This window comes from Odocoileus virginianus, chromosome 8 (genome assembly GCF_023699985.2).
Source record: "Odocoileus virginianus isolate 20LAN1187 ecotype Illinois chromosome 8, Ovbor_1.2, whole genome shotgun sequence".
Lineage (NCBI taxonomy): Eukaryota > Metazoa > Chordata > Mammalia > Artiodactyla > Cervidae > Odocoileus > Odocoileus virginianus.
Genome location: NC_069681.1, coordinates 14,301,149 through 14,325,796, shown reverse-complemented (window position 1 = coordinate 14,325,796; position 24,648 = coordinate 14,301,149). Strand labels below are relative to the sequence as shown.

Below are 24,648 nucleotides of genomic sequence, written 5' to 3'. Positions count from 1 at the left end.
TGGAGTGACTAGAGACTAGAAGAGAAACAAAAGTCTAGAAGGATTCTACATTTGTATCGTCTCACTGTGTCTAAAGTCTTGCTCCTTTTTCAAGAAACCAAAATTAAAAATCTAAACTAAATTATGGGTTTACTTTCCACCAGAAAGGGAAATCAGATAATCAGCATCCTGCAGTGACAGCAAAGGCCTTGTCCTACGTGGACACTGGTGACCAAATGTACATTTGTGGGTCTTAAAGTGTTTAAGGCAGTAGGAATACGTTCTATTATCATGATTCCCAACCTTTTAATTTAACTACTGGAAGGACTACTGGTCCTTCCATAGAGGCTGTGGGATTCTACTGTACTAAGTAGAATTTATTATCGTTTATGAGGGTTATCTTTCCTTAGGCCTGGCCGCTTGTTCAACTTTTCTTTAGATTCTGGGAACTATTCCAGGACCTCTTCTAAATTTTCTCACCTCCCCCGCTTCTTGAGCTAGACTAGTTTGCTTACTGGTTTCTGCTCTTTGCAGCCCAAAGAATCTTCATGACTATGAACACACACCTTTGTGATGGTATTTTATTGATCTATATACTGCCACCTAGTTTCAGAAAAAAACTGAAAGTTACACAAAGTGCATTCTTATAACAAGAATGGAAGCATCCCAGTTCTAAACCTGTCACTAAACAGCGGAGTTACTTTGGAGAAGTTACTTCACATCTCTGGGTCTCGGCATCCATATGCATAAGGAAGTCACTGGGATCTCTTCCAATTCTCTTTCACTAAAATTAACAAAACAAAACTGGCCCTTCCTTCCAACTGGGGATGTCTTATTGTTTCATCAACATCTATTTTGTTTGCCCTAATACTTACTAAAAGACCTAGATATAATTAAATTTTCTTTGAGTAGGAATTAGAGAAAAATGCTTTCTGGGAACAACAAAGAGAAAACATTGAGAAGCTGTCCAGGACTTGAAATCACACAAACTTCTTTTTCTAAGCTAGACCTTCCTACTCTTTATCTCAGTTTGACATATACTACTGTATGATGATAGGCTTCCCTGGTGGCTCAGAAGGTAAAGCATCTGCCTACAATGCGGGAGACCCGGGCTGGATCCCTGGGTCGGGAAGATCCCCTGGAGAAGGAAATGGCAACCCACTCCAGTACTCTTGCCTGGGAAATCCCATGGACGGAGGAGCCCGGGAGGCTACAGTCCATGGGATCGCAAAGAGTCGGACACGACTGAACGACTTCACTTCACTGTATGATGATGGAGAAGGAAATGGCAACCTACTCCAGTATTGCTGCCTGGAGAATCCCACGGACAGAGGAGCCCAGCGGGCTATCGTCCATGGGGTCGCAGAGGGTCGAACATGACTGAGACTAACACACAGTATGATGTAGAACCCGGGAGAAACGACTGACTGGCACTTTTTACAAGTTAAGGGCCTGGCTAGTCTAAACAAGTTAAAGTGACAGGTAAGCAGGAAGGGTGCCTATTAACATTGGCATGTAAGTAATGAGAGCAGTGTGTTAAGAAGACGTTGGGCATCAGGAAGTTACAGGCGTTCATTTCCACGAGACCACTCTGGATCCAGTTCAACATGGAGGCCTTTAAGAGCACTGCCAACTCAAGTTAAAACACAGACAAGGTTAGAGTCAAGGTTCTGGGCTCATCCTTGAGGCCTTGAAGCTACTTTCTGGATTCTTCTTTACCTCACACCTGTGTCTGTCCCCTCTGGAAAAGGACTAAAGAAGAGTATTTCAAGAGATCAAGAGCATTTAAAAGGTAAACTATTGTTTCATATTCCTGCTAGTCTCCACTGTTCTCATTTAAGATCTTTTCCTAGCAGTTTCTGCCTGTGGTTAGGGTAAGTTCTATTAATACAAGCTACTTGGCATCTTAACAAACCAGCTGGGCAAAGTTTCGATCCCTGCATTATTAAGAAGGTGTTTCTAATTGTATTCAGATTTGTGAATTGATGTTCTGATCTATTTAATATTCAGGAATTTTAGGAATAAAAGATCATACTCAGATTTCAGTAAGCCTACAGAGCATTTTATTAATTACTTCAAAAGCAACATAATGAGCAGCCATTTAAGTATCCTGCTGAATTATGTTATGTCGTGTTTTCTTGTAGTGATATTCAAATTACAAACATGCCTGAATAGCTGGGAGTTCCCAGTTTTAAATCGAATACTAAAACCATAATTATGAGGGTCAGACTTAGGATCAGAAAACATCTCAGTTTCCTCATTCATAGTACTTGCTCTTCAACTTCTCCCCTGTGGACTGGGAGAAGGAAGGTTTCTGTACATTCCTATACAAGGGATGTTGTAATGCTCACCAAAGAGTATCTGTGAATGACAAGACTGGCTGCCCAGGAGAAGAAAGAAAAGTGTGACCTAAGGTACAAAATCAAAGACAGATGATTTAAATGTACAAAGGAGTCTGGACTGCTCTATGGGTCTACAGAAGCCATAACAAACTTTTGATCAAAGAAATAACTTAGTGAACAACATTTTAAAAATAAACATTTGTGTTTTAATGTTTATGAAGCAAGTTCACAAGTTATTTTTCCTCCTACACTTTACAATAAGTTTCCTTTTTGCTTGTTATACATAATTAATATACACAATATGTATAATTATATATATACAATTCATCAGTATAAATTCTCAAATACAGATATGGGTATGATGTACATAAACAGACATGACGTCTAACCTAAAAGCTGCTTTTAAGAATAAGAGGTTGAATAAAACCCAGAAATAAAACTATCATTTGAAAAAATGAAGCAATACTGTTTTATAATAATAAATGAAAAAGAAAATCATAGTACTGAAATAGTCTGTTTTGGTAAAACCTGCATCAAAAGGTGCTATCCACTTGCACTAGAAATTAGAAATAATTCAAGAACAACAGCAACCATGATTATATGAATAGAAAAACAAACCCTTCCAGGAAAGATTAAGTCTCCAGGAGAAGGCTTTGACCACAGGGCTGCATTACAGGTAAATAGTATCAAACATGGTGCAAGGTGTGATGAGAGGTACAAAAGAAGAAAAATACAGACCCCTGTACTTAAGAAAGCCTGTAGTATAGTTGAGATAACATTAACAAAATACTTAAGAGACAATCTGATGACACATTTTTTCATCACTGAATATGATTCAAGTTTTATTAATTTCATCCTCAATAACCCCAGTTCTCTTCACCATGTTTAGTAACTACTAATACCACACACTAGTTTAGTTCTTTACAAATTTCAAGATCCTTTAATAAGAAGTGATCCTCATAACCACAGAGGAGAAATTATGCCCTCATCATTAAGAACTCCTTTGAGGTAAGTTTGCTTTACTGAGCTCATCAATTTCCTGAATATAGTAGTTCTTCAATTCTGCTTGGTCCTAAGAATCACCTGGGGAGATTTTTAAAAACTAATGGGTCCACACTCAGAGATTCTACCTTAATTGCATTGTGTGGGCAAGAGGTGTTTTTACACACTCACTAGACAACTCTAATATGCAGCAGGCAAGGCTGAGAACTGCTGCCCTGATACTTCTCTCCTCCTCTCCCCCAACACCTTCACCTTTCCCTGTCTCTCTGTTAATTGAATTTCCTGGTGGTGTGGGGATAACAGCTTACAGAACTGCTCAAATATGTCATCAAATCTAAGATGCCATCAATTGTAATATTCACCATTATCTTATGTGCCACCAAGGAAGACAAAACGCTACCATGAAAATTTTACAAGTCCATGATTTTAAGACACACCCCGATAACAGAAATGTCAGATGTAAAGAATATGATAAGAGTTCTCCATCCCTGATTTACAATCATTCTATTCTCTGTAAGAAACTCCATGTCCCCCTGTGAACCATAATATCCTGTCCTGCTGGTTCAGGCCCCCCAATCCCCTACCTCCCCCCACCCATCTCATCACACAGGAGAATCTGAAGAGAAGATGGTAACACGAGGGACAGTGGTAAGGGACAGCACTTGAGGGCAGGGACTCTTTTGGTCCCTGATTTCACAGCAATATTCACGTTACAATTTTTCAAAGTCATGCCCCTCATTTTGAGATTGTAGACAATGATTATTAACTTAAAACATCTCCTTCTGAAAGAGAAGGCAAAATTCTGTTTTGCCAAATTGCACTATAAAAATGAGTTTTCTACAATAATATAATTTCAGTGTTCATTTGATGGCTCATAGAAATGCTTTGCTCATCTAGTTACAATAAAATTTTCCAGTGAATAATAATGCATAGTCTGCACTTCAAAAAAAAAAAAGAGCACACTCATTTTAAAAACTCAAATGACTTTTGCTTACAGAATTATAAAACTCAGGTTTCCTTGCAACACTCATCTCCCAAAGTACATTTAAAATATGAATTAGCATGATTTGTAAAGTGTTTTCAAGATTACCTTTGTAATGAAAAGTAAAGAAACAGTGGAATGGAATTTTGTCAGAACTTCTCCTTTAGTCTGTCATTTTTATCTGTGCTCCTTTTGACACAAAGCTCTTTAATCTTTTCTATACTTCTCAAGTGGGGTTTAAAAATTTGCTGAAGCAGCAGTTTCCTGGGCTTCTTTGAAGACTCAGTTCAACACTGTAAAACACTTACAAGCTTACTGTAAAACACTTACAAGCTTATTCCTCTGACTGGAATTACACATCCACATCACCATTCTGCCAGAAGCTATAGTGAATGAGTCCCAGGAGGACATGACACTGCATAGTTGGTGAGATACAGCGGTCAGTCAGCTCTACAAGCTGGGTGAGACAGTACTTGTGCTGATGAAGCCCAGTACCAGACAACATCTAATGCAGAAAACTTTCATATTTCAAAACAAAACTAAAGTTTTGGCATTTAAACAGAATTAGGTTAACATAGAAAAATCCGCAATTCTTAAACTATGTTAATACGCAATTCTTAAACTATGTTAATACGTAGCACTGTCTCCTTTATTTTTCAACACCAAAAAGAAACTAAAGTAACATAATTATAGTCGAGTATCAAAATGAGTATTTCTCACATTCAATGCTATTAACAGGAGGCTATGAAAAACAAGAAACACATACGTTAAAAAAAAAAAAAAAACACAACAGCTCAGTTTGTGAAAGGTATAGGAATGTCAAGCCAAAAAGGAATCAGAGGACATGAAAGTCAGAGGGCCAAAGGTTAGCCAGATTTTGGAAAATGAACAGATAAAGATATCACTGCAGATCAAGTAGATGGGTGTCAAATTCAAGTGAAGAAGAGAGACCCAGATTAATAAGTTTCAAAAAATACGGAGAAGTTCACAGCAGAGACACAGACAGGTTTAAGTAAAAATTAATAGCTGCTGCTCTTTCTGTAGCTGGCTTCTCTTTCTTAGTGCAGCAACAAGAAATCATCTTTTTTTTTTTTTTTAAGAAAAAAAGGAATTAATGCATGCAGGTGAAAATAACCAAAAAGATTTGGTAGAGGCAGAGAATGAAGAACCAAAAACCCCATGTTTTTAATAAAGGCAGCTTCATCCCTTTTCCTTGAAAAGGAGTGTCTGAATTTCATAAAGGAGTGATCTGTTGAGCCTAGGGGAATTACCAAATCTTTTATCTTCCAACCAAGAGAGAGATCTTCTTGGTAAGGTTCTACTTCCTTATGGCAGGAAAATATCTCTGGCATATTCTGTGTCAATCACGTTGATGATGATGACCTCATTTCCCATCAAGAGTTGGCAGATAAGAATTCCCATTGGCCTGTAATAAGTTCTGCCTAATGCAGACAGTGGAAGATTAGCATCACCATACAGCAGAAAGATTTTGCTAAAATTTGGTTAGGCATTGGGCCTAACCAATGAATATAGTCAGAAAAAGAACCTGTCAGTGACACTGTTTAAGTCCTCAAAGTTGGCTATCACCAACAGGAACACAAATTAGAAATGTTGGTGAGTGAGGACATGGAGAAAGGGAAACCTCATACCCTGTTGGGGGTAGGTAAACTGGTGCGGCCACTGTGGAAAACAGTATGGAGGTTTCTCAAAAACTAGAAACAGAGCCACTGTACGAATCAGCAATTCCACTTCTGAGTATATACTCAGAGAAAATGTTAGTCTGAAAAGAGGTATACAAGGACCCCAATATTCACAGCAGCATTATTTACAGTTGTGAAGGTACGGAACAACCTAAGGGTCCATCCCCAGGTGAATGGCTAGAGAAGATGTGGTGTGTGTGTGTGCATACACACGTGCAGAATGGAGTACTACTCGGCCACAAAAAAAGGGCGAAATGTTGCCATATGCAACAACATGGACAGACTCACAACAACTTAGCATGGACTTATGCTAGGTGAAACAGGTCAGGCAGAAAAAGACAAACACTGTATGGTGTCGCTTGTATGTGAAATCTAGAAAACAAAACAAAAGCCAGAGAACACCAAGTGCTGGAGAAAATGTGGGCAAACAGGAACCCACAGGCACCGCTGGTGGTAGAGCGCATCCTGGGAGTCATCTGCGAGTGCTAAGTGAAAGTGAATGTGCCCAGCAAGCGCTCCCCTGGGGATCTGCCTCACGAGTTTCCACAGACACCTAGAAGAGGACATGCTTTACACTGCTCACCACAGCAAGGGACTGAGGCAGCCTGGGGGTCCATCACCAAGGAATCAAAAACAACATTCACTGAGTGTCTAGGTGTGAAATACTCTGTGTTACGCAGAGGTAGTGAAATATGTACTATACTACAGCAGCCCGAACTAATGCAAAAAACAGAGCTGAATGAAGGAAAAACAGATATATAGATGTATGTGAGAAAACATATCTTCAAAGTTGACTAAAGGGCTCTTTTATATGTGTGATTACAGATGTCTATGATAGACACTTAAAAAAAAATATCTTTCTGCCTGCAAAACACATGAAATCTTCGAGTCTAGCGATCAAGTGGATTCAAACGAGCTCATCTTTGTTGTGTAGGTTAAGCCCTTCTGCTTAACCAATTAACGGATTGCTTCAGTCTGGATGTGCAGTGAGGAAGAGAAAGGTGGTCACACAAACCCATGGATGTCCGCCTCGGAATAGTTATCGAAGCACCATTTTTACAGTTTTTGGGCTATGTGGACTTGACTGACATGACTCTCCCCACCCTCAGCCCCAAAGCAAGTAAATATAAGCTTAGAATAGGCTAAGAAGAAGACAACCTGGCTTTCTCCTCAGAAGCACATGAACTTTAACAGTGGCAATGAGCAACAAAAGCCCTGTGATTAATGTAAACTGCAATCATCTTGCTTTGATGGGGATGGAGTGGAGCAACGCAGAGAAGGCGGGGTCTCCTGGGTACCATTTTTCTTTCTTAAGACTGCAAGTTGGGAGCTACAGGACATTAAAAGAAAAAAAAAGTCCTATAGATTCTTCTCAGCTTCCAGCGAGGCACTAGGACAAGCCTGCTGTTGCACCACTGTTGCCCCGCCACGGGTGGCAAACACAGCTTACAGGTCAGGTTTGCAGAAGCCAAGAACCTCAGAGCGAAGTCTAGAGTGAGAAAGGGCAGTCAAGGGTTAGAGGCACACGACAGGGTGGTTCACGGCCACGGAAAGCCAGAAGGGAAACAGACACACACCAGGAGGCTTAAAAATCAGAAAGCAGAAGCGAGCGAGTCAGCAGGTGCAGGGGCCCGGGGGTGACGGCTGAGGAGGTCGGTGTCCTGCCTCACGTGCCGGGCCTCTAACAGCACTAGCCCCAGGGCTCTCTCAGGAAGGCATCAGTAAACGGGTCAAACACTGTAAATGCAGCAGACCAAGGCTTACACAGAATTCAACTACCTCACTTGATTTAAACAAACAAAGAAATCTGAGCGCAGTCTCCACCACTATACTACAGCTCCGTTCTATTGATTCTGGTGTCTCATGTGCATTGTAAATAACTGTTTGGGTGGGACCTATAGAACAAAAATCAAATTAACCTAAGAACTTTTTTGAATGAGAAAAACTGGTTTAGAAAGCTTCAATGAAGTCTTCTCAATGGGCCTTACAGAGCTAAAAAAGAAAAAAAAAAGCAATTAAGAATATCCACAAAAAACTTGGGAAAAAACCAAAAAAGGTCTATCATTACTTCAATGAGGCAAAGTTTTTTTCCTTTCTTTTAAAGAAGGGGTTAGCACAAATGAATTTTCAAGGATTCTTTGGACCGTGATAGGTAGAACAGACATCTATGTGACTGAGACAGGACTGATACACTTCCTGGGGTGGGCTTCCCTCACGACTCAGTCAGCTGAAGAATCTGCCTGCAGTGCAGGAGACCCGTCATTTGAATCCTGGGTCAGGAAGAGCCCCTGGAGAAGGAAATGGCAACCCACTCCTGTATTCTTGCCTGGAAAATCCAGGCAATGGACAGAGGAGCCTGGCAGGCTACAGCACATGGGGTCGCAAGAGTTGGACACGAGTTAGTGACTAAACCGCCCTAAACTTCATTAAAAGAGGACTATGCCTGTAAGTGAAACTGGCATGCCTTTCCTGGTTATGCTATTATGTGGTTGCTACTCAGATGCATTTACTACTAAGAAAATAATTCCATTTTTAAAGTTGCGCCACCCCCCGCCCCAAACCTATTCCATATTTCAGAAAAGGTCGTATCCATAGATAAGACTTGATTCCCAAACCACAAAACCAACACACATGAAATTGTTAGAATATACCAGTAAACTTTTCTTAAATGATGTGGTGCTGAGAGGAAGCTTTAGTCTAAAGTGTTGGCTTACTATCAACAAACTATAAAGTTCTAGATAAAACACTAAAAACTCTCCAGAATGCAGTTTTCTCTGGCTCAGTTTCATGGTCTCTAAGCAAAAGTGATAGTCGCTCAGTCAGGTCTGACTCTTTGCGACCTCATGGACTGTAGCCCCCTGGCTCCTCTCTCCATGGAATTCTCCAGAAAGAATACTGCAGTGGGCAGCCATTGCTCTCTCCAGGGGATCTTCCCAACCCAGGAACTGAACCTGGGTCTCCTGCAAGGCAGGCAGATTCTTTACCTTCTAAGACACCAAGGAAGTCCTCTCAGCAAAAACTCAGCCCTAAAAATGTTATGCCTTTGATTTCTAGTTTAATTTCAATGAACTTTTGATAAGCTCAATGATACATAAACACTGAATTCAAACTGCTATAATTAAAAATCAATTTTTTTTAATATCTGAAGAAAATCTAACATTGTTTCGAAAAAACGCAAGGCAAACATTTTTAGAAGAATCTCCACCAATAATACTTCTATCAAGTGAAAATGAAAGTCACTCAGTTGTGTCCAACTCTTTGCAACCCCATGGACTATACATACAGTCCATGGAATTCTCTAGGCTGGAATACTGGAATGGGTAGCCTCTCCCTTCTCGAGGGGATCTTCCCAACCCAGGATCAAACCCAGGCCTCCCACATTTCAGGCGGATTCTTTACCAGCTGAGCCACAAGGGAAGCCCACCTCTATCAAAGTTGAAAAATTTTAAATACCTTTAATGTAATAAAAATGTAAATCAATTTGACAAAATCTGAAGTCTAATTCTGTAGTTCCTCAGAATAATTTAGCAGGTAGATCAGCCAAATAATAGTGTACTGGGGACCATGTTCACATTTCTTACCACTGGGTCTTTAAACTCTAGAAATGAAAACTCAGATCCCTAAAATGTTTTGGAAGGCAATTTACGAGGGAAGAAGGAAAAAAAAGAAAGGGGGGGGGGGGACCACTATACTCACACTGCTAGAGCTCCAAAATAAAAAGGCAACAGGCTTTGGTCTCTTCTCTCCCTTTTTGTGAACACTGGGGGACAAAAAAAACAGCAGCAGCAAAAGAAACCCAACTAATCCGGCCCATGACATTATTTTATAGCAGGTATTTTGAATCTGTCTCTATGTTATCTTCTCGAGGGAGCAGTGGTTCCTGTGCACACACACAGACACATAAACACAAGCACACGGTTACAGTATCTTCCACAGCAGTCCAAGTCTTTGTTCAGTATGTTTAGGCTGAAACAAGCTTATGGATTTTCCACAGGAAATCTCAACCAAAAAAAAAAAAAAATTTTTACTGTAAAGCCTGTGTATTTTTGACTTTTTTTACTTGTAGGGTAAAAAGCCAACATAACAGAACCTTTTGTTGAAAGACATGAAGAAAATTTCTTTTCACTTACTGATTCCCCAAATCAGATTCTGATTCCCAAATCAGAATCACATGCAAATCCAATTAAACTTAAGTACAAGGTCATAAATAATGGGTTTAAGTATTCTCATTTGTGTTTCTAAAATGACAACACCACTGTGAAATGTGTGGCTTTTTACAGGAGAGAAAATTCTATACACCTAGGTCCTTTCTCTTTAGGTTTCCTACTTATAATTTACTTTAAAATATGGTAGCAATTCCACACATATATCTCTGAAAGGTGATAGTATTGTTCAGTATTAAGCCTGCCTGATTAATAACTTAATTTTGACACTGAGAAGTGAATAAAAATTCACACTTAGCTGGAGAATTAAATATATATAACTGCTTAACTGCCCACAGGAAATTCAATTCACTGAGTAACTTTTATTTATGTCTAAGAATATCTATGAAAACCTTTTCACAGCAGGTTCCTTCCCTGATACGGTTAAATGCAAATTATCTTTTTTCCCTCTTACTCCAGAAAGCTCCTGCATACATAGCTGATACGCCACCTACTGCAAAACCGAGCTGACAGCGCAGGCGATGCTGCCAGCGTTTCCATTCCATCACCAGGCTGGGGCTGAATAAAGGCGTGTTTGTGTGGTAGTGTTTCTTTTTTAAAAATCTCAACGCCAAGAAGAACAAGCTGAAATAGCGTGTTCAAAAATGGAGCGTAAAATAAACAGAAGGGAAAAAGAAAAGGACTATGAAGGGAAACACAACAGCCTGGAAGATGCTGACCAGGGAAAGAACTGCAAATCCACTCTGATGACCCTCAACGTTGGTGGATACTTATACATCACTCAGAAACAAACACTGACCAAGTACCCAGACACTTTCCTTGAAGGTATAGTCAACGGAAAAATTCTCTGCCCGTTTGATGCTGATGGTCATTATTTCATAGACAGGGATGGGCTCCTCTTCAGGCATGTTCTAAACTTCCTACGAAATGGAGAACTTCTACTGCCAGAAGGGTTTCGAGAAAATCAACTTCTTGCACAAGAAGCAGAATTCTTTCAGCTCAAGGGACTGGCGGAGGAAGTGAAGACCAGGTGGGAAAAAGAACAGCTGACACCCAGGGAGACCACTTTCTTGGAAATAACAGATAACCATGATCGCTCACAAGGACTGAGAATCTTCTGTAATGCTCCGGATTTCATATCAAAAATAAAATCTCGCATTGTCCTGGTGTCCAAAAGCAGGCTGGATGGCTTTCCTGAGGAGTTTTCGATATCGTCAAATATCATTCAGTTTAAATACTTCATAAAGTCTGAAAATGGCACTCGACTTGTACTGAAGGAAGACAACACCTTTGTCTGCACCTTGGAAACTCTTAAGTTTGAGGCCATAATGATGGCCTTAAAGTGTGGTTTTAGACTGCTGACAAGCCTGGACTGCTCCAAAGGGTCAATTGTTCACAGCGATGCACTTCATTTTATCAAGTAATTACCTGTGCCACGAACAAAGGCAACAAGCATGCAGCCAGCAAGCTTCGGAAAACCTCAGCATCAAAGGCATCCCAAATAACGTGCCCAACAGTTCTGTACTCAGAGTCCTGCTGCTAATCAATTACTGTGAGCTAACGGTATGTAAATTCTATCGCTAAAGATGTCCTTCTCTAGGGTGTTCCTGCTGATCAGACTCCTACACTTAAAGTGAAAACAGTGATCTTCTACATACTGTAAATAAAGACGGAATGCTTTTGCTATTTGTTTATTTTTCCTTAAGCTGTCTTTCAATCAGAATGTCTTGGGTACTTGTACAATGAACAAGCATGTACATTATCTATCATTCTTTCAAGGAAAGGGTAATAAAATATTTTAAGGGACTATGAGACTTTAAATCCTTTCTACTCATGGCAAAAATCTACAAAGAAACTGAACTGATAAAATTAACCATTGAGAGCAAGAGAGATGTGCAGATCTACTAAAACAGAGCTGTGGTGAAAGCAAAATGAGACTGTAAGCATTAAAGCTATGGATTTAATTTTGATGGTAGGCACCAAAAGCTTGTTCATAGTTTCTGTATTTCATACTAGAATTATAGCTGGATTGATATACTGCTGAAATTTCCTAGAAAACTGCTTGATGACAATAAAAAAAAAATGAAAGCATGACTAACTTCTTTGCTTATAGTTAATAATTATAGTAAAAAGTTACATGTGTCATTTTTAAAAAAATATGCCTTTAAATGACTTCATACAGTATTATGCATTGATGCAGTCAACTGGCAGGCTATAGCAGCCCTGGCTGGACTTGCAAGTGACAAAAATCAGCCAATTCATTTCTTTGCAGACTAAACTCCAATACAGCATGGGTAACTTATTCTCAATAGAGTATACGGTATTAGAATAATGAAAAGAGTTCATTTTCAGAATCATCCTAAATATCTCATCTTTCAAGCTCAAAAATAATACATGAGTAACACTAAACATTATTCCTATGAAAGAAGTTTATTGATTCTTTTCAGTACCTCTTTTGATGGTAAATCTCAGGCTCAGTGAGTTTGTGGTCATTTCTTTAGTTCATGCTAAACAAGAAGTTATTTTTAAAAATTAGGTTTTACGTATGGCTATCTCACTTAAATAATCAAGAAAGTTAGCTTTAAAGGTGAGAACATTTGTTCCTCCCAAAGGACAGCTAAATAATTTATTTCTATGCCACTTATTTTCTTTGACTTCTAAGTACAAATAACATCTTAATTCACTCCTTTAAAATTTAACCATTAAAACTAGTCATTAAATCTTGACTTTAATAAACTTCAACAAAATATTTCTGAAAATCTTAACTGAGGTTACATAAGTTAGCATCTATGCAAAAAGTTTGCTTACACATAAAAACTGAGGATAGCTAATATTCACTCAGAACTGTAACTGACTTCCCATTACAACATCTAAGGTAATACAAAAGTTGGTTGTACATACTAAAAGAAATATTTTAAAACCTACTGTACAAAAAAGTCCTTTAAAAATCCATGTTAAAAACAAAAATCTCCACATCAACTGCATAATTTTTTTGGTATAACAAGTAAAAAGTTTATAACATCAGATTTTCCCTTATGTATGTACTTAAAAACGGCTTAATCAGGATTCAAAAGAACTATGAAAATAGAAAAAAAAATACTAAAATCTATTTTATCAGTCACTATAATTGAACTGTCTACATACCTCTCCAGCTTATGAGTTGACTTTTCCTTGGCATTTGGACTTTGTAATGTAAAAAAAAACCCCAAAACAGTAATGATTTAATGTCAAAGTAAGATTTTCTCAAGGTTTCATTTCAGATAATAAAAATAGCCCTGACACATCTTTTTACAGGAGATACAGTTTGTACAAATCTCCTTAGAAGTATTATAAGTGAGGCTTTTGCATCAGTTCACAAAAGAAAATTTAACTGTTATAACAAAATTTTATTGATGGAAACCATTACTTAAGGAAATCTGTCACTGATTTTTTTGAACATCTCTAAAAAATCATTTCTAAATGTATTTAATTCCTCCTTAAGCTTTTGATAAATCGTAATATCCTAAAACATTCAGTAATCTAGAAGGAAATATGGCTAGATTGATTATTCTTGCAGTAATCTTCATAAATATATCTTCAAAATCACTTGCACTGGTATCTATATATTCAAGTGTCTACATATTGTAAGTACACACGCAATACCTAGTTTTTTAAGTTTTTATTGAAATATTGGTGATTCACTATGTGGGGATAGTTTCAGGTATACAGCAAAGGAACGACCTAGTGTTTAAACTTCACTACTTTAAAAAATACTGAGGAATACTTCCCATCCAAAAGGCTCAAGTAACTGTACAAAGTGCCTACTATAAGTCAGAGTGAAGCTGTCACAACATTTTTGTTTGTGATCAATGACGAACTTCTTCCTCAAATCTTTTCTCATATTGTTCCAAAGAATAAATGACAAAGTGACTCTATCTTCTTTTTCAGAAGAAAGGTAATAAGAAAACAGGTTACTGTACTTGCCACGCGCCTAACATCTATATGCGCATGTTTGGAATTATCCCCCACGGTCTTCTAGCACTACCATTAGAATATAAACCAAGCACCCAGCTTAAGGCATACTGTATTCTAGAATGTGTGTGGCAGTGTGCAGAACCAAGGGAAATGCTTACACAGCTCTTCAAATGATGACTACTGTCTCAGACTGAGGATCACGATACTAATTAAGCTTGTTTTTTTTTTTTTTTAAAGAAAAGGACTTATATTTCAAGTGCTATTTTTAAGATGTTAAAAGGTAACGTTAGTATTTTTTCACATGCCAGGTACCATGCTATGAACATATATATTATCTCAATTAATCCTTACGATAACCCTAAGAAAGATGAAGAAAGAGACTCAGAGGGCTAAGGGACCTGCTAAGATCCTACAGTTACTGAGAGATCAAGGTGGAACCAGTATTTGAAACCCAGTTACACCAGTTCCAGAGACAGCAGGAACTATGCTTTTGCAGGTCACTTCTCTCTGTAACACCTAGAACCTGGCATAGAGCAGGCATTCATGAAGTACATGCTAAACAAATACCAAAATAGAGGCTTGCCTCACTTGATAAAATCTCACGAAGCAGGTATTCTTAAAATGTTGAGAGAAAAATTGGATTTCGGGAAAGCAAATAATATTTTAAATGTCATGTCGTGTCATTTAAAGAACATGAGATGAATCATCTCACAAGAATAAAGAATATCCCAAATTTGTATATTGGCAAATCTAGATTTTCACATGTCAGGTTTGCTGAAAAGGGGGGTTACTTTTTATGACTTATAAAGTCCAGAGAACTTACTATGAGGAGAAAATACAGGACAGCGAAACACATATGGGCTCTGGAGTCAGACCTGGGTTCAAATTCAATTAACTTCCCCTAATTTGCTTACATGACCATAAGCAAGATTCTTTACTTCTTCGAACTTCAACATCCTTACAGGAAAACAGATAGTAATGAACAGTTGATAGGGCATTTATATGGCTTAAATTAAATTCTATATTACATGTGAAATCCCTGAGTAAAGAAATGGTAACCCACTCCAGCATTCTTGCCCAGAAAATCCCCATGGACAAAGGAGCCTGGCAGGCCACAGTCCACAGAGTCACAGGGTCGGACACGACTGAGCAACTGAACAGCACCATGTAAAATGCCGCACTCATCACAGACTTTCCACAGCCTGGTTCTTACCTTATCCAGTGCAAAGGTACCTTCATGACATAACCATGAACAACAGGCACAAAAATGCACGTTTACATTAATTAGGCTTTCAACTTAGACATGAACAGAACAGAGAACTTTCAACAAATGCAAGCTTAGTACTGTGTTGAATTCTATAAGATACAAGCCTCTACTTTAAATTGCTCTAGGCAAATGCAGTTTTCAACTTTATTAGTTTAAAAATACATATGGTAAATTTTTCTTAGGACATTTATCTCCTAGCTTCATATGCAAAATCTACAAAAGCAAAATAATCACTACAACTGTTTATCAGCAATTTAAAATCAGTCAGGAATAACGTGATATCACACTCTTAAAAGATACCCCTATCTAATAAATTATGATCAAATGCCTTAAGCTGCAATGGTGTCAGTCAAGGTTAAAATCAGAGCACTGGAATCATAATAATCTTGCAAATAAAGCAGAGATGTAATATGAACTATCCAAAACAGCATGAAACTTAGAAATTATTTATATTTCGGTTTTTAAATCTTTTTGATTGAAGTAGAGTTGACTTACAATGTATTAATATACGCTGTACAGCAAAAGGTCTCAGTGAAACACACACACATTCTTCTTTATATTCTTTCCATTATGGTCTATCCTAGGATAACTTAATATGGTTCCCTGTGCTCCAGGCAGGACCTTGTTGTTTATCCACTCTATACATAACAGTTTGCATCTACTAGACCCAAACAACCACTCCATCCATCCCCCTTTGCCCCTCCCCCATGTTTAGCTCTGAAATATATAATGGTTACTTCTGTAGCAGACTCACCTTCCTAATCATATTTTGCCTAAGTTAATAATAAAATTAATTTGCTTCTGTGAACAAACACCAAGGGGATGGTGATAAAGAAAGATGTGCTGGGAAGAGGGAAATATCTAAGATGAAAATCTGAATTTGCCTAATTTATAAAGAGGTGACTGTATTCCTGCTTCTCTTTGCAAAGATACACAATAGTTCAAGAGTTTCAATCAAACAAAAGTCACCAATATTAATGTTAAGTCTCACAAGCTATTATAAATAACTTACACTTAGTTAAATCCTTCCAAGAATGCAAAAACTATGCAATATCAAGCATTTTCTACATAAAATATAGTAACTCTAAATTTATTTAAATTACTACACATTTTGGAAAATATATTGGATACTAAAAAGTCAAACAATTATACTATATTTCCTTGTTACCTGTCTTAAAAAATTGTTCCCCAGCATAAAGTAAAAATAAATAAAATAAGATGCAGTTAACCTAACAGTACAGCAGGTTTTTCCAAACTGAGGACTCCAGAATATTCAGTTACATTTAACAGCAAATTTCACTAATTTTTTTTTTTTAAGATTTAGTTATTTTACAAATTCTTTTTTGAAGACAGGCCCAATCTTTCAAAAGCTATTTTGATTACAGCCTTTTAGAATCTTCAGTACATATTTTTCTACATAATTAAACTATAAAATTGGGCAAGTCTGATTTTTAAAAAATTCCATGCTACTGATTTTACCTTGTTATAGGACGTTTGTTAACTAATATTAAAGGTTCTTAAAACTGTTGAATGATACAAACTTTAATCTTAATGATTACTTGAGTTTGATGAACTTCTATGACTTAAGGTGGTTTTACAAGAACTACAACATTTAGCATTTACTTCAGGTATCTTATTTGATGAATTTTTATTTATATTTATTTTTAAAAAACATTAAATGTAAGTGTAGACATCCTAAGAAAACTACTTGGAACTCTGCATTTTTTCCTATCCATGTAAAGGAAAGACTATATCACTGTGTATAGAAATAATTATTAATAAAGGTTGATGATTATTAAGACAGAAATACCAAGCAAAAGAATCTAAAAGTCACAGGTGACTGATTTATAAAAAACAGAACCACAAACTGCAACCCACAGGCATTTATGACACATATATGTTTACCTTTCACAACACAGCCAGAAGAAACACACTGGGATTCAATATACAGATATTCAGCTACCTTGAAAACTGAAGGCAGGCTTTATCAAAATGTCATTTTGGTTCCCAGTTATGTATCACTCCTCTCTTTTTCCTATCTTATCAAAATTTAATTATTTGGATATAAGGTAGACTGTACTTAACAAGAGGCAAGAAGGCTCAACTATCTCTCTTACAATTATATAACAAAAATTTGTATATTATAAAATTCACTACACAACAAATATATAGAAAAATAGTAAAGCTTGATATAAAAATTTGGTAGGTAACACTGAGGTTGTTTAATGAAGCAAGGTTAAGCATTAAGTAAAATCATTCCCAACTGTCATTTTGTATCACCCTAAGACAATTTAAAGGATGTAACATTTTAAGTAAATTAATTCTCTTTATTTAAAAAAACAAACAAAAAGGAATATGTACTAATAGCGGCCTTTTTGGTTCAAAGTAGTGGGAAGGAAAAGCAGTTGAAGATTTAAAAATCAAAGTAAAAAAAGACATACCGGACTTCCCGAGTGGAGCAGTGGATAAGAACCTGCCTGCCAATGCAGGGGACACAGGTTCAATCCCCGGCCCAGGAAGACTCCACATGCCTTGGGGCAACTAGGCCCACGAGCTGCAACTACCGAGCCTGCCTGCTGCAACTACTGAGGGCCGTGTGCCTACAGTCTGTGCCCCGAGACAAGAGAAGTCACCGCAACGAGCAGCCTGCACACTGCATCAGACGGCAGCCCCCGCTTGCTGCAACTAAAGAAAGCCTGGGCACAGCAACAAGCACCCAGTGCAATGAAAAATAAATTTTTTTTTTTTTAAAAGGACGTATCAACTCCACCACTGTTAAGACCGGCTAATGAAGCAAAAAAGATGAAACCTATTCTACAGAGACAAATGGTTTTCCAACAGGGGCACAACTACTACCTACCTACCTCTACCCTTCAAAGAAATCATCTGTGGTTGTTTTGGTTTTGGGCATTATGATACTATAAAAGACCACACTACCCTGAAAAGTATATAAATGGGTAGAAAGGAATAAGAAAACGTGGGACCTGCTAGTAATCTGACCTTTTAGCAAAAATCATAAAAATGCCTGCATTCACAGAGGTGTACTCTGTATCAGTACTTAGTATACATGCATTGTCTCTTTTATCTCTGAGGTGTACAGACTGCTACTTTCCCAGCACCCATTCTTCCCTTCTTTGTTAGTAACTGAACCCTAATTCCACTGAGGCGGCAACTGTACCCAGATAAAAACTGGTATTTTCTGATGTTCTGTAAGTGCAAGGTCAAGTCATCAAGTTCTGACCAAAGGAATAGAAGCAAAACAGATAGGGTATGAATCTGGATATGGTCCTCTCACAGAGCTGGGTGAGCCTTTCTGACTTGCCCTGTTGCCTCCATTTGGCTGCCCGGAATGTAGATGTGATGGTTAGAACCACAGCAGTCATTCTGGATCACCTTGAGAATGGAAGCCACAAACTAATGATGGCAGACAGTTGCTTTTAACCATGGGACCGTCATGCCAGACCTAGACTTCTTACCTCGGAACTTCTGTACAAAGAAGAAAAACACATTTGCGTCACTGATATTTTAGGATGTCTAACAGATAGAGGTGGGCAGTATTAAAGATCTTGTTTTACCAATGAGAAAACAGACCGATAGGGTTAGCAACTTGCCACAGGCACACAGCTAGCAGTTCAGTTCAGTTTAGTTCAGTCGCTCAGTGGTGTCCGACTCTTTGTGACTCCATGAATCGCAGCACGCCAGGCCTCCCTGTCCATCACTAACTCCCGGAGTTTACTCAGACTCACACTCATCGAGTCGGTGATGCCATCCAGCCATCTCATCCTCTGTCATCCCCTTCTCCTCCTGCCCCCAATCCCTCCCAGCATCAGGGTCTTTTCCAGTGAGTCAACTCTTCGCATGAGATGGCCAAAGTATTGGAGTTTCAGCTTCAGTATCAGTCCTTCCAATGAACACCCAGGACTTATCTCCTTCAGGATGGACTGGTTGGATCTCCTTGCAGTCCAAGGGACCCTCAAGAGTCTTCTCCAACACCACAGTTCAAAAGCATCAGTTTTTCAGTGCTCAGCTTTCTTTACAGCCCAACTCTCACATCCACACAAGACCACTGGAAAAACCATAGCCTTGACTAGATGGACCTTTGTTGGCAAAGTAATGTCTCTGCTTTTTAATATGCTATTAGGTTAGTCATAACTTTCCTTCCAAGGAGTGTCTTTTTTTTTTTTTTTTTTTTTTAGGAGTAAGCATCTTTTAATTTCATGGCTGCAGTCACCATCTGCAGTGATTTTGGAGCCCCCAAAAAATAGTCTGACACTGTTTCCACTGTCTCCCCATCTATTTCCCATGAGGTGATGGGATCAGATGCCATGATCTTAGTTTTCTGAATGTTAAGCTTTAAGCCAACTTTTTCACTCTCCTCTCACTTTCATCAAGAGGCTTTTTAGTTCCTCTTCACTTTCTGCCATAAGGGTAGTGTCATCTGCATAGTAAGCAACCCCCAAAGTGCCAAGCTCTGAGCTACTGCATAACACCACTTTCAGACCACATACCAGGAAATGAGTGAGAGATTCTGCAAAGGACATGAGCCCTGACAACAGGCAAGACAATGCTGAAGCAAGGTTAGCTTGTCCACTCATTAGACTACATCAAATCCTGGCTTAAATTACTGGAAGACAGCAAAGTTAACGAAAAAGGGAACCCAGTCAGTCTTCTACAGAAAAGAAACGAAAACACTAGAACAGAGAATCCATGGATGAGAAGTGTGCAGCCACTACCACAGAAAGGAAAAGGGGTAACTGGTAGGTCTGGGAATATGTTTAACCTAGAAAGAAACCTCTGTGAGCCAGGCAGATTTTCCTCATTCAGGTCCAGAATCATCGTCAGATTAAATCCAGAAAAATGGCTACCTAATTTCTAAAAATGAACTAAAAATTCTTAGTTTTTGCCAATTTTTGCCAAAATTCTTGCCAACAAAGGTCCGTGTAGTCAGAGCTATGGTTTCTCCAGTAGTCATGTATGGATATGAGAGTTGGACTATAAAGAAGGCTGAGCACCAAAGAATTGATGCCTTCGAACTGTGGTGCTAGAGAACTCTTCAGAGTCCCTTGGACTGCAAGGAGACCCAAACCAGTCAATTCTAAAGGAAATCAACCCTGAATACTCATTGGAAGGACTGACGCTGAAGCTGAAGCTCCAGTACTATGGCCACCTGATGTGAAGAGCCGACTCACTGGAAAAGATCCTGATGCTGGGGAAGACTGAAGGCAGGAGGAGGAGGGGACAACTGAGGATGAGATGGTTGGATGGCATCACCGACTCGATGGACATGAGTTTGAGCAAACTCTGGGAGACAATGAAGGACAGGGAAGCCTGGCGTGCTGTAGTCCACGGGGTCGCAAAGATTCAAACATGACTGAGCAGCTGAGTAACTAAATTTCTTTATGCAGATGGATGGAGGGGAAGGGTGCTTATATATTAGGTAACCAAAGGAACAACTCTACAGATTTCTCTGACATAGTCAGCTTTTGTACTACTACCACCGCCCCTGCTTTAGGCGTGGGGGTGTGTGTGAGGGTGAATGGAGAAGTGAATAATCCTCCTGTTTCCCTGCAGGATCAAGCAATTAAAATACTCTGGATGAAAAAGCATCATGTATGCTATGCTTCAGAGTCTTCTGGGAGGGAATTAAGTAAGAAAACTGAGAAAGAGAAACGCAGTCTGAGAACCTGAACTTGTGGAAGCTGGGAGACAGACATGGCCAATTTTTTTAGAAACAGTACGATGCGAAAGAAATGAGCTACCTTCAGACACAGATAGGGGCCTGAGGCTTTAACCAGCAGGGTAGCCATTTGTTCCCTAAGTAGCTAGTAATATCTTCAATTTTCCAAATTAATAAGCTTGTGGCAAACTACTCAAATAATTAGACATTTTCCCCCAAGAACATGGTAACAGAAGGATCAAGAAAAGCTACTGATAGCTTTTTTAGCACAAGTTAAAATACTGAGCACAGATGCTATAGTTCACATGCCTTTTAAAATAACCAGGTAAAAAATGACCTAAAGGATAATGATAAGTGAGTCTTTCTGGTTATATAACCCAAAGTTGATGATTCCTTAATAGGCAATACACACTCATCCACATATTTACAGATTTATTTTAAATTTACTTCTAAATGCATACTAATTGTTTTTGTATTGCATAGCTTTAAAAGATAAAATAGAGTTACTAGGGCTTAAAACTTTATTTTACACAGCCACAGGGATGGCAAATTATTTATAAATCATTAGAAGTCTTGAACACAAGAAGACAGCATAAAAGAGTTCATCAGGGGACTTCCAGTGGTTAAAACTTCACCTTCCAATTCATGGGGTGTGGGTTTGATCCCTGGTCAGACAGCTAAGATCCCACATGCCTCAAGGCCAAAAAACCAAAACATAAAAGCAGAAGCAATATTGTAACAAATTCAATAAAGATTTGGAAAAAAACAGTACACATCAAAAACAATATCTTTTTTTAAAAAAAAAGTTCATCAGAAAAAGCATTTTGAATATCTGTAAACAAATAAATGAAAGATGTCAACTAAAATCAACATAGTTTAAAAAAAAAAAAAAAACCCATAATCCCAAAAGTTGCCTTGGAACTCAGGCATCTTTTAGCTTCTAGTCACTCAGAGTGCGTCAAATAACTAAACAGATGAAGACAGAGAGAGAAATGCTCTTATTCTAAAACACTCAAGGAAGATGCCTGCTACCCTAGTTCCTACCAGAATTTTATAAAATCAAATAGAGAAGGACAGGACCAATGTCAGTCCTTGGTCCATCTTTCTGGATTGAGCACACATCTTACTGAAGTTGCTAATAACATCTGCTTGGCTTCACACTGATGACAGATTTCTTTTAAATTTTATTGTAAGCTGATATAGGCCAAAGCAATCCATTTTCTTAGACTCATACTTTTATAACATGTTTACACTGGACATTTATTTAAAACTGTCCTTGTAGCTGAAGACCCTTACACCTTTAAGTCTATTCTTCATCACTGCTCAAAATTCTAGCCTGCACAATTATAGGCTCATATTATACATGTAAAATAAAAATAATAAAAATTCAATTAAAGATGAATAAAAGGTTCAGATGAGCATTAAATCATGCCAAGCACTGTGCTAAAAATATTGTTATTGCTACACCTAATTTACAAATGAAGACACTATGAAGTGTGACAAAGAAGTGTGTCAAAGACCTCAGAGCTTCTAAATGAGGAGGGTTTTCACTCAGCAATCAGGTTCCAGAACCCCTTCTCAGTTACCACCACATAAACTGTGTCAACATAAATTCTGTTCTAAGCTTTGAAAAGTAGAAAACTGATTTATTCCTCCATCTCTGAAAAACAATGTTCATCAAACAACTTAAACATCATTCAGAGAAAAGGTGCTTAGCTCGTCAAAAAAGTGTTTTTAAGAACATTAGAAAGAAATGTTTATATGCATAAGTAACTGAAACATTTTAAATAGTCTTATAGCTATTCATTCAAAGATTCTCCCCAAATTTCTCTGGGCCAGCTTTTTGACTTTATTATTTTGAAACAATGACAATGACTTTCCTTAAAACTACTATGAATAAATAAATTCCAAGCTGCCATTAGTTGAAATGTGTGACCCTCTCCCTTTTGAGGCAGCCGGCAAGAAAGAAGGAAGTGAGGTGTGTGAAGAAAATTGATGCCAGGCTATCCAAATATCACTTTTGGTTTTCTTATGACTATATATAGCAAATAACGCTTAAGAGATTGGCAATTTACCCAAATAACAAACACACTTCTTTTCGAGAAAAAGTCCTGCCTTTGGCAGGTCACACTACCTTCTTAAAACAACACTGAGACATACATGAAAAATTAATTGAATAATTTTTATTGAATAAAAATTTATTAAAGCAATACTTTAAGACAATTAACAGGTCTCAATTATATAAGCCCAAGAAATAACAGTTCAATCCATTTCACTACAAACACACAAAACTAGAGAAAGGGACAAATCATTTTTACATGATATAAGCAATATTGACTAAATTAAATCAGAGTTTATAATTAAGACAAAGCAAACTTATTAAAAATTAGATTTGGACATCAAAGGAAATAAAGACAGGAAGTGTGGAGGGGAGCAAAAAGGGAAGTACGGTTCAATAAGTAAATCAATTCTTCCACAAATGCACTACAGTGCACTGCCAGGGTAAAAATAAACATTTATTAGCTGCCTAGAAGTCTTTGAGAAATAAAAGATACATATATCTTGTATATATGGTATATCATTTTCTTTATATATAAAATTATAACTACATATTGAAAACAGACACAAAACAGCAGATCTAAAATGGACATTAAAATTCTACAGTGGAGCTGAAAAGAAAATAATGGGTATTTTGCTAAAGTTATCCATAAACCCTTTCTGGGGAAAAAAGGGGGATTTATTGTTAAAGTCTAGACAATGAAGAGATAAATGAAAATAAATAATTTAGGAATAAGATGGTATGATCAAAAAGTGATCATAGAAGCAAAGTGAAAATCTATTTATCCAATTAAATACTAAGGTTAAATAACCAGAGAATTAGCTGCAGAAAGAACGCTTATCTTAAAAACCTTAATAAAGTGACAATCAGTTCAGTTCAGTCGCTCAGTCGTGTCCGACTCTTTGTGACCCCATGGACTGCAGCACACCAGGTGCTTGATGAACTATGGATGGAGGTTTGTTACATTGTACCGGAGGCAGGGATCGAGACCATCCCCAAAGAAAAGAAACGCAAAAAAGCAAAATGGTTGTCTGAGGAGGCCTTACAAACAGCTGTGAAAAGAAGAGAAGCGAAAAGCAAAGGAGAAAAGGGAAGATATTCCCATATGAATGCAGACTTCCAAAGAATAGCCAGGAGAGATAAGAAAGCCTTCCTCAGCGATCAGTGCAAAGAAATAGTGGAAAACAATAGAATGGGAAAGACTAGAGATCTCCTCAAGAAAATCAGAGATACCAAGGGAACATTTCATGCAAAGGTAGGCTCAATAAAGGACAGAAATGGTATGGACCTAACAGAAGCAGAAGATATTAAGAAGAGGTGGCAAGAATACACAGAAGAACTGTACAAAGAAGACCTTCACAACCCAGATAATCCCATTGGTGATTATCTCACCTAGAGCCGGACATCCTGGAATGTGAAGTCAAGTGGGCCTTAGGAAGCATCACTATGAACAAAGCTAGTGAAGGTGATGGAATTCCAGTTGAACTATTTCAAATCCTAAACGATAATGCTGTGAAAGTGCT

At 38.0% G+C, this 24,648-nt stretch overlaps 2 protein-coding genes across 2 annotated transcripts in view; one reads left to right on the top strand and one right to left on the bottom strand.

The window, feature by feature from the left end:
* The window catches only part of GTF2F2 (general transcription factor IIF subunit 2), a 136,336-nt gene that overhangs the window by 68,812 nt on the left and 42,876 nt on the right, over positions 1-24,648 (bottom strand). The gene's annotated exons all lie outside the window — the stretch shown is intronic.
* On the top strand, positions 10,648-11,854 carry KCTD4 (potassium channel tetramerization domain containing 4). Its single transcript, XM_020904534.2, has one exon. The coding sequence runs from the start codon at positions 10,813-10,815 to the stop codon at positions 11,590-11,592; it is 780 nt and encodes a 259-aa protein (XP_020760193.2). The 5' UTR covers positions 10,648-10,812; the 3' UTR covers positions 11,593-11,854.

Coding starts and splice junctions, on each gene's coding strand:
- KCTD4 (XM_020904534.2), top strand. CDS start 10,813: ATGGAGCGTAAAATAAACAGAAGGGAAAAAGAAAAGGACTATGAAGGG.